This window comes from Acinonyx jubatus, chromosome D1 (assembly GCF_027475565.1).
Source record: "Acinonyx jubatus isolate Ajub_Pintada_27869175 chromosome D1, VMU_Ajub_asm_v1.0, whole genome shotgun sequence".
Classification (NCBI taxonomy): domain Eukaryota; kingdom Metazoa; phylum Chordata; class Mammalia; order Carnivora; family Felidae; genus Acinonyx; species Acinonyx jubatus.
In genome coordinates, this window is record NC_069390.1 from 49633362 (window position 1) to 49648362 (window position 15001).

The 15001-nt window shown below is 37.0% G+C and overlaps 1 protein-coding gene across 12 annotated transcripts in view; it reads left to right on the plus strand.

The window, feature by feature from the left end:
- The window catches only part of RIC3 (RIC3 acetylcholine receptor chaperone), a 65441-nt gene that overhangs the window by 47196 nt on the left and 3244 nt on the right, over positions 1 to 15001 (plus strand). For 2 of the 12 annotated variants that reach the window (XR_008290475.1, XM_027073222.2), the window contains exon 6: positions 14902 to 14975. The exons of the other annotated variants lie outside the window; for them this stretch is intronic. Coding sequence is in view for 1 of the 2 variants with exons in the window: in XM_027073222.2 (XP_026929023.2) it covers positions 14902 to 14975 (74 nt within the window). In the remaining variant the exon portion in view is untranslated. The remainder of the gene's footprint in view (positions 1 to 14901; positions 14976 to 15001) is intronic. 12 annotated transcript variants of the gene reach the window in all.

The window sequence follows — 15001 nt, forward strand, 5'->3', positions numbered from 1 at the left end:
TCTTTTTAATTTTAGTCATTCTAGTGAATGAATGGTGGTATCCCACTTGTGATTTTAATTTGCATCTCCCCAGTGATGATGATGATGAACATTTTTTAATGTGTTTATTTGCCATCTCTATATCATTAGTGAAGTGTCTGTTCACATTGTTGGCCAGTTTTTTCATTGGGTTGATTGTTTTTATTGAGTTGCAAGAGTTCTTTACATATTCTGGATATGTTTATTATCAGTTATGTATTTTACAGATATTTTCTCCTAAACTATGGTTTCGCTGTTTATTTTCTTAGTGGCATCTTTCAAAGAGCAGAAGTTTTATTTTGATGTTCAGCTTATCATTTTCCTTTTATGATCTTTACCTAACTGAAGGTTTGCCTTCTATGTTTTTCTTCTAGAAAAGTAGTTTTAGCTTCTGTTTAGGCCTATGATTCATTTCGAGCTAGTTCTTCTATCTTGTGTGAGGCATTAGCACTGAGGTTAATTTTTTTCCAAGTTTATGTCCAATTATTCCTACTTATTTTGTTAGATTTAATTACTCTGGCATGTTGATATTCAGTTGACTGTGTATGTGTGGGTCTATTCTGGATTCGCTTTTTAAGAATTCTTTTATTCAAGTATAATTAATACACAGTGTGATTAGTTTCAGGTGTAAAATACAATGATTGAACAATTCTGTATGTTATTCAGTGCTCACCATGATAACTGTACTCTTAATTCCCTTCACCTATTTCATCCATTGCCCGCCCGCCTTTCTGGCAACCACCAGTTTGTTCTCCCTAATTTAAGAGTCTGGTTTTTTTGTTTCTCTTTTTTATTTGGTCATTTGTTTTCTTAAATGTCACATGTGTGAAATCATGTCTATACTTAAACCAGTATCACAATGTCTTTATCACTGTGTCTTTATATTAAGTCTTGAAATCCAGTAGTGTAAATTCAACTTTGTTTTTTTCCTTTTATTACAGAATTATTTGGTTATTCTAGCCCTTCATTTTCACATAAATTTAGGATCAGTATGTCAATTTCTATGAAAAAGCCCAATGAGATTTTGATTGGCATCACATTGAATCTTTAGGTCAATTTGGAAGAATTAACATCCTGGCAATACTGAATCTTCAAATCCATGAACATTTTATATTATACCATTTATTTGATCTTTAATTTCACAGCAGCATTTATAGTTTTCAGTGTATAGGTCTTGCACATGTTTTGTAAACTTGTGCTTAAGTAGTTCCTATTTTCGGTGATTGTGTAAAATTTCTAATGGCTTACTGCTACTACCTAGAAATACAATTTATTTTTGTATTCTGACCTTGTTTCCTATAACTTTTTTAAACACACTTAGTTCTAGTAGCTTTTTTTTTCTCTTTAGATTTCTTAGGATTAGATTTTGTAGAATTTTCTACATAGAGAATCAAATTGTGAATAAAGACAGCTTTACTTCTGAGTTTCCAATCTGTATGTCTCTTATTTTTCTTGCCTTATTGCATTGGTTAGAAACTCTAGCACAATACTGAATAGAAGTGGTGAGAGCAAACATCCTTGCTTTCCTGATATTAGGGGGAAGCACTCACACATTCTCCATTAGTGTGATGTGAGCTGTTTGTTGGTTTTTCACGGATGCTCTTTTTCAGACTGAGGAAGTGTCCTTCTAGTGTTACTTTGCCAAGAGTTTTTAATCATGAATAGATAACGGAATTTTTGTGAACACTTTTTGTCAACTGAGATCATATCATTTTTGTTTTCATCTGTTAATCCAGTGAATTACATTGATTTTTGAATGTTTAAACAACTTTACATTCCTGGGATAAACTCTACTTTGTCATGTTGTTCTATATGGCTAGATTCAACTTGCTAAGGACTCTTTATTTCTGTGTTTAGGAAAATTGGTCTATAGTTTTTCATTCTTGTAATCTTTTTGGTTTTAATTTCATGGTAATGCTGGCCTCATAAAATGCATTGCAATGTGTTCCTTCTTTTATTTTCTAGAAGACTTTGCATAATTGCTATTTTTTTCTTAAGTATGGAATTTTCTGATGACACCATTGGGGCCTAGAGTTATCTTGGTAAGATTTACATAACTATGAATTTAATTTCTTTAATAGATACAGTGCTGTTCAGGTTATTTCTTCTTGACTGAGCTTTGATAGTTTATTTCTTTCAAGGAATTTACGTATTTCATCCAAATTGTCATATCTATTATTAGTATAAAGTTGTTTATATTACCTTATTATTCATTTAATGTATGTAAGATCTGTAGCGATGTTCTCTGTTCTGTCCTGATACTGGTAATTTGTTCTTTCTCTAATTTAAATTTTTTCTGGTCAGACTGGTGACAGGTTTGTCTTTTCAAAAAACTATGTTTTGGTCTCATTTGTTGTTGTTTTACTACTTTTATGTTTCCTGTTTCATTGATTTCTGTTCTTTACTATTTCCTTTCTTTTGGTTTAATTCACTATTTTTTTTCTAGTTTCTTAAGGTGAAAACCTAGATCCTTGATTGATTCTCCTGCCCCAACCACTTTGGCTGTTATTAATGACCTCTCTTTCTCTCTCTCTCTCTCTCTCCCCCCTCCTTCCCTCCTTCCCTCCTACTTCTGGTTCTTTAGTTATACATTTGTTAGACCTTTGATATTGTCCTTACAGGTCAATATCAATGTATGGTCCATTCTTTTTTTTTCATGTTGTGCTTAATTTTGAATAATTATTCTTACTGTGCCTTTAAGTTTGTTAATCTTTTCAGTAGTATATGATCTGCTCTCCATCTCATTTAGTGTATTTTTAATTCAGATATTATTATTTCTAGAAGTTCCATTTGGATCTTTTTTATAGATTTCATATTCCATTTCTTATATATTCATATAGTCTTCTACCTTCTTAAAAATATGAGGCATATTTGTAATAGCTTTTTAACAGTCTTGGCTGCTGATCTTATCTTCTGGGTCTGTTTCTAGTGAATAATTTTTCTCCCTGCTATGGCCCCTTATTTCATTGCCCTTTTTGCATGCCTGCTAAATTTTGACTGGATGATAGATATTGCCAATTTTACACCGTTGGATTCTGTATTTTGTTTTAGTACTTTACATAGCTGTTGGACTTATTTTAACACACAGTTAAGTTACCAGAAATCCATTAAAGTACTTTTAACACAGTTAAGTTACCAGATTCCTTCAGGCTTGTTTTTAAGATTTGTGAGAATGGGTCCAGAGCAACCTTTACTCTGGCTAATTTAGCCCCACTAGTAAGGCAATAACCTCAAGATTCTGTCTGATGCTCCACAATGTCTTTCTACTCTGGCTAGTAGGAACATGAACTATTCCCAGCTATGTATGAGCTCTAAGAATCTTGAGGCCTTTCAGTAGTTTTTTCCTGGCCTTGGGTAGTTCCTTCACATAGATGCACAGATCAGAACTCCATTAAAAGCATGAAGAGTTGTCTCTGAAGATCCCTGGGGATCTTTCTCTGCAAAGCTTCTTTCTTTCTAGTATTCTTCGCTGTAAATTCTAGCTGCCCTGGTCTCCCTAAATTGTAGTCTATCTTCCCAGCTCAGTGAGACCACTGGGCTCGGTTTCCCTTTTCTCGGGGATCATGCTACACTACTTAGTAATGCTTTGGAAATCAGTGCGTCATATTTTTCATCTGGTTTTCTAGGTGTTTGAAGAAAAGGGTCCCCTTGTCTCCATCATTGCTAGAGCTGAAAAGCCTACACATTTAACAGTGGAGTGATTCTGGATATACTAAGTTAGGGATAGAGAAGAACCTTTAAAAAATAGAAAAAATGGTAGTGAATATGTACTGGCTTTTTAGCAGGAAAGGATTTCTTGAGCATAAAAGTATTACAAGACCCATTCATAATAAAAACTTTCAGAAAACTAGGAATAGAGGGGAATTTCATCAACTGTATAAAGAGAATCTACAGAAACCTACAGCTAGCATTATGTTTAATGGTCAAAGATAAATGCTTTCCCCCTGAGATTGGGAACAGGCAAGGGTGACTACTCTTATTCAGCATAATCCAAAAAAATAGGTAGTGTAGTAAGGCAGGTAAAGGAAATAAAAGGCATACAGATTAAAAAGGAAGAAACAAAACTGCTCCTCTTTGAAGATTACGTGATTGCCTTTGTAGAAAACCCCAAGGAATCCATTTTTAAAACTGCCGGGGTGCATTCAGCATGTGTTAGATTACAAGATAAAAATACAAAAATCTTTGTATTTCTACATAATAGCAAAGAACATGTTGATATCAATTTTGAGAGAGTGCGCATGAGTGAGAGGCCAGAGAGATGGGGAGAGAGAGAATCCCAAGCAGGCTCTGCATTGTCAGCACAGAACTCATGAACTGTGAGATCATGATCTGAGCCGAAATCAAGAGCTGGAGGTTAACCAACTGAGCCACCCAGGCTCCCCTGGACAAGATTCTTCTAAAATGTATACGGAGGAGCAGAAAAAATAGAATAGCTAAACAATTTTGGAAAATTGGAGGAATTAGTTTACCTGATTCCAACACTTATTATATAGCTACAGTAATCAAAACTGTGTGGTACTGGTATAGGACCAGACACCTAGTTCAAGGAACTGAGAACCCAGAACCACATAAATATGTACAGCTGATTTTTGACAAAGTTACAAAACCATTTCAGTGGAGTTAACAAATGGTGCTCTAGCAACTGGATATCCGTAGCAAAAAATAATCATCAAACCAAGGTCTACATGTTACACAAAAATTAATTAAAAACGGGTCATCAACATAAATGTAAATGGTAAACTATAAACCTTTTTTGAAAAAATTTGCCTAATCCTAGGTCCCAAGGATTTTCTAAAGAGTTTTTAGGCTTGACATCATAAACACAATTCATAAAAGGAAAAATTGATAAGTGGATGTCATCAAAATCCAGAACTTTTGCTCTGCAAAAGACCCTGTTAAGATGATGAAAAGACAAGCTACACAGTGAAAGAAAATATTTGCAGATCACATGTCCAAAGAAGGACTTATATCTAGAGTATATAAACAACTCTCAAAACAGGGAAAAATAAACAATCCAGTTAGGAAATGGGCAAAAGATATGAACTGACTTGCACCAGAGAGGAGATGCACAGATGGCAGATGAGCACATGAAAAGATGTTAAACATCATTAGCCACTAAGAAAATACAAATTAAAATCACAATAAATACCACTACACATCTAGCAGAATGACTAAAGTAAAAAAACAGTAACAACACCAAATGCTGACAAGGATGTGGAGAAACTAGATCCACTGTGCAACCTGAAAGTTGCACTCCTGGGCATTAACCTCAGAAGTGAAGACTTATGTTCACAAAAAACTTGTACATTAATATGCATAGCAGCTTTATTAGTAGTAGCCCCAAACTGCAAACAACCCAGACATCCTTCAGCAGGTGAATGGTTACAAACTATGGTACATTGATACTTTGGTATACTACTCAGCAATAAAAGTAAATTATTGATATATGCAACAACCTGGATGAATTTCCAGATAATTATACTGAGTGAAAAAGGCTAATTCCAAAAGGTTCCATACCGTGTGATTTTAGGACATTCTTAAAATGGCAAAATTATAGAAATGGAGAACAGATTGGTAGTAGTTGCCTGAGGTTGAGGAGGAAATGGGGCAGGAGGGACTAGGTGTGGCAATAAAAGGGAAAGGGAAATATAAGGAATCCTTGTGGTGATAGAAATGCTCTGTATATTAATTTCATCAATATTAATATACTGATTGTCCTATTGTAGGATAGTTTTGCAAGATACCATCATTGGGAGAAGCTGGGTAAAAGGTACATGGGGTTTCTATATTTCTTATAACTACATGTGAATCTACAATTACATTTTTTAAAAGCAGTGAGAGGATGGAGAACTGTCCTGCTACTGGAAGTCAAAAGAAAGCTGGAGTTGCCATACTTAGATCAGACAAACTAGATTTTAAATTAAAGGCTGCAACAAGAGACGAAGAAGGGCATTATATAATAATTACAGAGTCTATCCATCAGGAAGAGCTAACAATTATAAATGTCTATGTGCCGAATATGGGAGCCCCCAATATATAAAACAATCACAAACGTAAGCAACCTTATTGATAAAAATGTGGTAATTGCAGGGGACTTTAATACCCCACTTACAGCAATGGATGGATCATCTAGACACAGGATCAATAAAGAAACAAGGGCCCTGAATGATACATTGGATCAGATGGACTTGACAGATATATTTAGAACTCTGCATCCCAAAGCAACAGAATACACTTCCTTCTCGAGTGCACATGGAACATTCTCCAAGATACATCACATACTGGGTCACAAAACAGCCCTTCATAAGTATACAAGAATTGAGATCATACCATGCATACTTTCAGACCACAATGCTATGAAGCTTCAAATCAACCACAGGAAAAAGTCTGGGAAACCTCCAGAAGCATGGAGGTTAAAGAACACCCTACTAAAGAATGAGTGGGTCAACCAGGCAATTAGAAAAGAAATTTAAAAATATATGGAAACAAATGAAAATGAAAATACAACAATCCAAACGCTTTGGGATGCAGCAAAGGCAGTCCTGGGGGAAAATACATTGCAATCCAGGCCTATCTCAAGAAACAAGAAAAATCCCAAATACAGACTCTAACAGCACACCTAAAGGAAATAGAAGCAGAACAGCAAAGAGACCCCAAACCTAGCAGAAGAAGAGAAATAATAAAGATCAGAGCAGAAATAAACAATATAGAATATAAAAAAACTGTAGAGCAGATCAATGAAACCAAAAGTTGGTTTTTTGAAAAAATAAACAAAATTGATAAACCTCTAGCCAGGCTTCTCAAAAAGAAAAGGGAGATGACCCAAATAAAATCATGAATGAAAACAGAATCATTACAACCAATCCCTCAGAAATACAAGCAATTATCAGGGAATACTATGAAAAATTATATGCCAACAAACTGGACAACCTGGAAGAAATGGACAAATTCCTAAGCACCTACACACTTTGAAAACTCAAACAGGAAGAAATAGAAAACTTGAACAGACCCATAACCAGCCAAGAAATTGAATCAGTCATCAAAAATCTCCCAACAAATAAGAGTCCAGGACCAGATGGCTTCCCTGGGGAGTTCTACCAGACATTTAAAGCAGAGATAATACCTATCCTTCTCAAGCTGTTCCAAAAAATAGAAAGGGAAGGAAGACTTCCAGACTCATTCTATGAAGCCAGCATTACTTTGATTCCCAAACCAGACAGAGACCCAGTAAAAAAAAGAGAACTACAGGCCAATATCCCTGATGAATATGGATGCAGAAATTCTCAATAAGATACTAGCAAATTGAATCAACAGCATATAAAAAGAATTATTCACCATGATGAAGTGGGATTCATTCCTGGGCTGCAGGGCTGGTTCAACATTCGCAAATCAATCAATGTGATACATCACATTAATAAAAGAAAAGAACCATATGATCCTGTCAATCAATGCAGAAAAAGCATTTGACAAAATTCAGCATCCTTTCTTAATAAAAGCCCTCAAGAAAGTCAGGATAGAAGAAACATACTTAAACATCATAAAAGCCATTTATGAAAAGCCCACAGCTAATATCATCCTCAATGGGGAAAACAGAGCTTTCCCCCTGAGATCAGGAACACCACAGGGATGTCCACTCTCACCGCTGTTATTTAACATAGTGTTGGAAGTTCTAGCATCAGCAATCAGACAACAAAAGGAAATCAAAGGCATCAAAGTTGGCAAAGATGAAGTCAAGCTTTCACTTTTTGCAGATGACATGATCTACATGGAAAACCTGATAGATTCCACCAAAAGTCTACTAGAACTGATACATGAATTCAGCAAAGTCGCAGGATACAAAATCAATGTACAGAAATCAGTTACATTCTTATACACTAATAATGAAGCAACAGAAAGACAAACTGATCCCATTCACAATTGCACCAAGAATCATAAAATACCTAGGGATAAACCTAACCAAAGATGTAAAAGATCAGTATTCTGAAAACTATAGAAAGCTTATGAAGGAAATTGAAGAAGATACAAAGAAATGGAAAAACATTCCATGCTCATGGATTGGAAGAATAAATATTGTTAAAATGTCAATACTACCTAAAGCAATCTACACATTCAATGCAATCCCAATCAAAATTGCACCAGCATTCTTCTCGAAGCTAGAACAGGCAATCCTAAAATTTGTATGGAACCACAGAAGACCCAGAATAGCCAAAGTAATATTGAAGAAGATCAAAGCAGGAGGCATCACAATCCCAGACTTTAGCCTCTACTGCAAAGCTGTCATCATCAAGACAGCATGGTATTGGCACAAAAACAGACACATAGACCAATGGAATAGAATAGAGAACCCAGAATTGGACCCACAAAAGTATGGCTAACTAATCTTTGACAAAGCAGGAAAGAATATCCAATGGAAAAAAAGTCTCTTCAACAAATGGTGCTGGGAGAACTGGACAGCAACATGCAGAAGAATGAAACTAGACTACTTTCTCACACCATTTGCAAAAATAAACTCAAAATGGTTAAAGGACCGGAATGTGAGACCGGAAACCATCAAAACCCTAGAGGAGAAAGCAGGAAAAAAACCTCTCTGATCTCAGCCGCAGCAGTTTCTTACTTGACACACCCCCAAAGGCAAGGGAATTAAAAGCAAAAATGAACTACTGGGACCTCATGAAGATAAAAAGTTTCTGCACTGCAAAGGAAACAATCAACAAAACTAAAAGGCAACCAACAGAATGGGAAAAGATATTTGCAAATGACATATCGGACAAAGGGCTAGTATCCAAAATCTATAAAGAACTCACCAAACTCCACACCCGAAAAACAAATAATCCAGTGAAAAAATGGGCAGAAAACACGAATAGACACTTCTCTAAAGAAGACATCCAGATGGCCAACAGGCACATGAAAAGCTGCTCAACATCACTCCTCAATCAGGGAAATACAAATCAAAACCACACTCAGATACCACCTCATGCCAGTCAGAGTGGCTAAAATGAACAAATCAGAAGACTATAGATGCTGGTGAGGATGTGGAGAAACGGGAACCCTCTTGCACTGTTGGTGGGAATGCAAACTGGTGCAGCCGCTCTGGAAAACAGTGTGCAGGTTCCTCCAAAAATTAAAAATAGATCTACCCTATGACCCAGCAATAGCACTGCTAGGAATTTACCAAAGGGATACAGGAGTGCTGATACATAGGGGCACTTGTACCCCAATGTTTATAGCAGCACTCTCAACAATAGCCAAAATATGGAAAGAGCCTAAATGTCCATCAACTGATGAATGGATAAAGAAATTGTGGTTTATATACACAATGAAATACTACTTGGCAATGAGAAAGAATGAAATACGGCCTTTTGTAGCAATGTGGGTAGAACTGGAGAGTGTTATGCTAAGTGAAATAAGTCATACAGAGAAAGATAGATTCTATATATTTTCACTCTTATGTGGATCCTGAGAAACTTACCAGAAGACCAGTGGGGGAGGGGAAGGAAAAAAAAAAGGGAGGGAGGGAGCCAAACCATAAGAGACTCTTAAAAACAGAATAAACTGAGGGTTGATGGGGGGTGGGAGGGAGGGGAGGGTGGGTGATGGTTATTGAGGAGGGCACCTGTTGGGATGAGCACTGGGTGTTGTATGGAAACCAATTTGACAATAAATTTCATGTTAAAAAAATAATAAAAGCAGTGAAAAAAATTTAAGGGAAAGGATAGTGTACTCTGAATACATAGAACTTTTACTTTCTGTAGATTAGAGAATACCACAAAACTTAAAGCCAACTCTAAACAGGAAATATATTTGTGACAAGTATGACTGAAAAGAAGTTGATACCTTTTAGTATATAAAGAATTCTATAATTTATAAAACACTGAAATCCTCCTACGTAAGCAGTACACAAAAGAAAAAAATGCACCTTGCTAACAAAACATTAAAAAGTATTTCAGTCTCACTAGTAATCAAGGAAATAAAAACTGGAATTCATTTTATCCTCCAGATTGCAAATCTCTTTATATAACCTTGTCCTGATATCCCGTTCATTTTCTGTCTACCTCTCAGGTGTTGAAATTACATAGAATTTAGGTTCAAGTGATATTAACTTTTAAATATAGTAGCCTGTTTTAAGTATTTCTGAACAATGGCATTAAATTTCTAACCACAGTTTCAATTATTTTACATTGATAATTTCTACCGATTCATTGTTCAGTGCTTTCTCATATGCAGTATGTTCTTTCTCAATTTTTTTGATTTTTTTTCTTTGTATCAGAGTTCCTAAGTGTTTCCACCCCTACCCTGTCACCCCCAAGTGTACTTGACGAGTACTTGGATATCTGCATATGCCATTTTTCACTTTGATACAGGTAATTTTGTGCTCTTTTTCCTTACACATCTGAAGACGATTTGCTTCAAGATGACTTGCAAATAAAGTTGCTTTATTTTTCTTTGATGTTGAAAATGAGAAATCTTACCACAGTTTGATTCTTCTTCTCTGTAGGGAACCTGCTTTTAGTTAGCTAGTTTGTTTTCTGTCTGAAAATTCATAATCTTTTAATCCTTACACATTTGAATTTGGGCAGGTTCATTAGCATATCTGAGTGTATATGAAAATGTGGATTTTTCATAGTATTTCTGCCTAGCATTTAGTGAGTCTTTTCCATCTGAAGACTTGAGTCTGCAGCTAAGTGATCTTTTGTACCTTTTTTTTTTCTGGTTCTTGCTTCCATTCAACCTACTCTGCCCTCATTCTGGAATTCCAGTGATTTGGAGATTGGGTAGTCCTGGGCCAGCTTTCAGTGCAGTGTGTATTTTCTCACAGTTTCGATCTCCTTTTCATTTTTACCTTTGTCTTAGAAGAATTTCTGGACTTTGACTTCTAATATACTAATCTGCCTTTTAGCCATGTCCATTTTGTTTGTTTATTTAAAAAAATGGTTTTTTTAAATTTTTTTTTTTTAACATTTATTTATTTTTGAGACAGAGAGCATGAACAGGGGAGGATCAGAGAGAGAGGGAGACACAGAATCGGAAGCAAGCTCCAGGCTCTGAGCTGTCAGCACAGAGCCCGACATGGGGCTCAAACCCACAGACCGCGAGATCATGACCTGAGCCGAAGTCGGACGCTTAACTGACTGAGCCACCCAGGCGCCCCTGTTTTTTTTTTTTTTTTTTAGTGTTTACTTTGAGACAGCAAGTGGAGGAGGGACATAGAGGGAGAAAGAGAATGCCAAGCAGGCCCCATGCTGTCCATGCAGAGCCCAGTGCAGGGCTTGATCTCACGTACTGTGTCCATTTCAGTCTATTTTCTCCCTTTCTCAAGTTGAAATATTTTCTTTTTTTTTTTTAATTTTTTTTTTAATGTTTATTTTTGAGACAGAGAGAGACAGAGCATGAACGGGGGAGGGGCAGAGAGAGGGAGACACAGAATTGGAAGCAGGCTCCAGGCTCTGAGCCATCAGCCCAGAGCCCGACGCGGGGCTTGAACCCATGGACCGTGAGTTCGTGACCCGAGCCGAAGTCGGACGCTTAACCGACTGAGCCACCCAGGCGCCCCAATATTTTCTATTTCTAATAGTTCTTTTTTTTTTATTTGTTAAAAATTTAAATCCAAATTAGCATATAGTGAAACAATGATTTCAGGAGTAGATTTCTTAATGCCCCTTACCCATTTAGCCCATCCCCTCTCCCAGCCCCTCCTGTAACCCTCAGTTTGTTCTCCATATTTATGAATCTCTTCTGTTTTGTCCCCCTCCCTGTTTTTATATTATTTTTGTTTCCCTTCGCTTACATTCATCTGTTTTGTCTCTGAAAGTCTTCATATGAATGAAATCATGTGATTTTTGTCTTTCTCTAATTTCACTTAGTATTAGTAATACCCTCCAGTTCCATCCATGTAGTTGCAAATGGCAAGATTTCATTCTTTTTGCCGGTTCTTTTTGATACTCCATTGTATATATATACATCTTTATCCATTCATCCATCGATGGACATTTGGGCTCTTTCCATACTTTGGCTGTTGTTATAAACATGGGGGTACATTTGTCCCTTCGAAATAGCACACCCGTATCCCTTGGATAAATGCCTAGTAGTGCAATTGCTGGGTAGTAGGGTAGTTCTGTTTTTAGTTTTTTGAGGAACCTCCATACTGTTTTCCAGAGTGGCTGCACCAGCTTGCATTCCCACCAGCAGTGCAAAAGAGATCCTCTTTCTCTGCATCCTCGCCAACCTCTGTTGTTGCCTGAGTTGTTAATGTTAGCCATTCTGACAGGTGTGAGGTGGTACCTCATTGTGGTTTTGATTTGTATTTCCCTGAGGATGAGTGATGTTGAGCATTTTTTCATGTGTTGGTTGGCCATCTGGATGTCTTCTTTGCAGAAGTGTCTATGTCTTTTGCCCATTTCTTCACTGGATTATTTGTTTTTTGGGTGTTGAGTTTGAGAAGTTCTTTATAGATTTTTGGATACTAACCCTTTATCTGATATGTCATTTGCAAGTATCTTCTCCCATTCTGTCAGTTGCCTTTTAGTTTTGCTGATTGTTTCCTTCGCTGTGCAGAAGCTTATTTTGATGAGGTCCCAGTAGTTCATTTTTGCTTTTGCTTCCCTTGCCTCTGGAAATGTGTTAAGAAGTTGCTGCAGCCAAGGTCAAAGAGGTTTTAGCCTGCTTTCTCCTCAAGGATTTTGATGGCTTCCTGTCTTACATTTAGGTCTTTCATCCATTTTGAGTTTTTATGTATGGTGTAAGAAATTGGTCCAGGTTCATTCTTCTGCATGTTGCTGTACAGTTTTCCCAGCTCTAATGGTTCTTATTGCCTGTTTGCTCCCCCTTTTATACTGAACCCTGGTTGGTTTTTATCAATGCAGTATTATTTTTAATATTACTGGGAATATCCATTATAAGTTGATATTAACTCCTGTTTGCTACATTGACTATTTTGTTTTTGTTTTTGTTCTTTTAGGGCTGTTTACATAGTTTGCTTAGTTTGGCTCCCCTGCTGACTTCCTCTTAGGATCAGTGAATTTTGCTCATATTTTTAACGAAGTTCTTGAATAGCCAGTAATGTTGGCAGATAATGGGCTACCTTAGAAGCCCATTTGTGAGCCTATTTGATTTTCAGCAGGCCTCCCCCTCTTAAACTAAAGCAGATAGCCATGGAACTCCAAAGGTAGGCTTTGTTCTTGGTGTAAGGAGAAGGCAGGAACATGCCAGAAAATGGACATCTCTTAAGCATTCAGTAACTAGGAGCTAACTAGCAGGTAAGCCTCCCCAGGACCCCCTGCCCTTGACCAAGGAGGCAGTGAGGGCCTTGGGTAGCTAAACTCTTTTACCTAGCATTCCACCCATACACAGTAAGTTAAGCTTGGGAACTAAGATAGCATTGGCAAGATTCTTAACCTACTACTATCAGTGATGATGAGGGTATAAGATGGACAGTTGTATTTCTGTGTGTGTGTTTGTTTTGTTTTTTTACATTACGGGTAAAAATAAAAGTGTATACATTCTTCTGGAAAGTAATTTGGCAGGGTGTAAAAAAGGCTTTTAAAATGTCTAATCCTAAACTTTAGTTCTCATATTTCTAGAAGTGTATCTTTTTTTAAGTTTCTTTTTGAGAGAGAGAGAGAAAGAGCGAGAATGCACCCACATGTAGGAGAGGGGCATAGAGACAGGGAGAGGAAAAGGGGAGAGAGATTCCCAAACAGAGCCCAACTCGGGGTTTGATTTCATAAACCGTGGGATCACGACCTGAGCCGGAATCAAGAGTCAGATGCTTAACTTAGCCACCCAGACACCCTCTAGAAGTGTATCTTAAAGAAATGGGGAAGTGGACATAGATTAATATTCAGAGATCTTAGCTGCTGTGTTACTTACAATAAGGGAGCATAGGAAAGAATCTACAGGTTTTACAGAAAAGGCGTGGTAAGGCAGGTGAGTTATGTAGCTGTATGATGGGATATTTTGCAGACTTTAAAATGCCTAATGACATGGAGAAGTGCTCATGATGTAATATTGAATGAAAAAATGAGTATAATATATGATAAAAAGGCCAGAAGCAACACAACAAATTATCATCAATGGTGGGATTCGAGGTGACTTGTGTTTTCTTTTTAAAACTTGTCTGTGTTTTTCAAAATTTTTACACTGAGTCTGTATGATTTATGATCAGAAAAAAAAAAACAGTTCATGTTGTTAAAATATGTCTCTCCACACTCTACACTACATCAAAAAAAAAAAAAAAAGACCCTTTTCAAAATTTGCAGGCAAAAAGTGGTTTGTATTAGGGTTGAAATTTGCCAATTATCATAATGTGCAAATGGATTTTGAATTCTCCGGCTTTTCACATCGTGTAGCGTGCGCGGCTGCTGTTGCCAGCTCTGGCATATGAGCTCCAGCGAGGCCCATCTGCCGCTCTGGCGCAGCTTGCCTGACACAGATTTATTTCATTTCGTTCTTTAATTTGGCAACATTTTGTCTTTTCTCATTATCATAGCTGGAATTCAGTACCAGTACTACTTATTTTGTTTACCGGTTTGTTGTCTCTTTTGTTCTATTTTGTGAAGACGAAGAAGCCAACAACGGGGATTGTGTCTTGTGAAAACCCAGTTCCTGTCCTTCGGGATCTTGGGCATGTCTTGCTGGAGTGTGCTCTCTCTCTCTGATACTTGCAAGCCATTTCAGTTCTTTTGATTAGTGGAAGCCTTCGTGGTATATTTTTTCAAAGAGCTTAGTGTTCCTTTTCTTCTCCTCTCCCCACCCAGGAAGATTTGGAAATGGTTCCAAATAGAAATTATAAACATTAGCCTTGAGCTATGCTCTCTGGTGTTTGGTACTTTTTGTTTGTTTGTTTTTAACCGAAGGCTCATGTTTGTTTAATCTTCATCACTACAGCAGAAGTTGGTGGTGTGAGACTTCCGCTCTGCCCTAAGCACCCTGCACTTAAGAAGAGTTTTTCTTCTGAGTTGGTTTGTATTTCAAAGAACACGGGGGT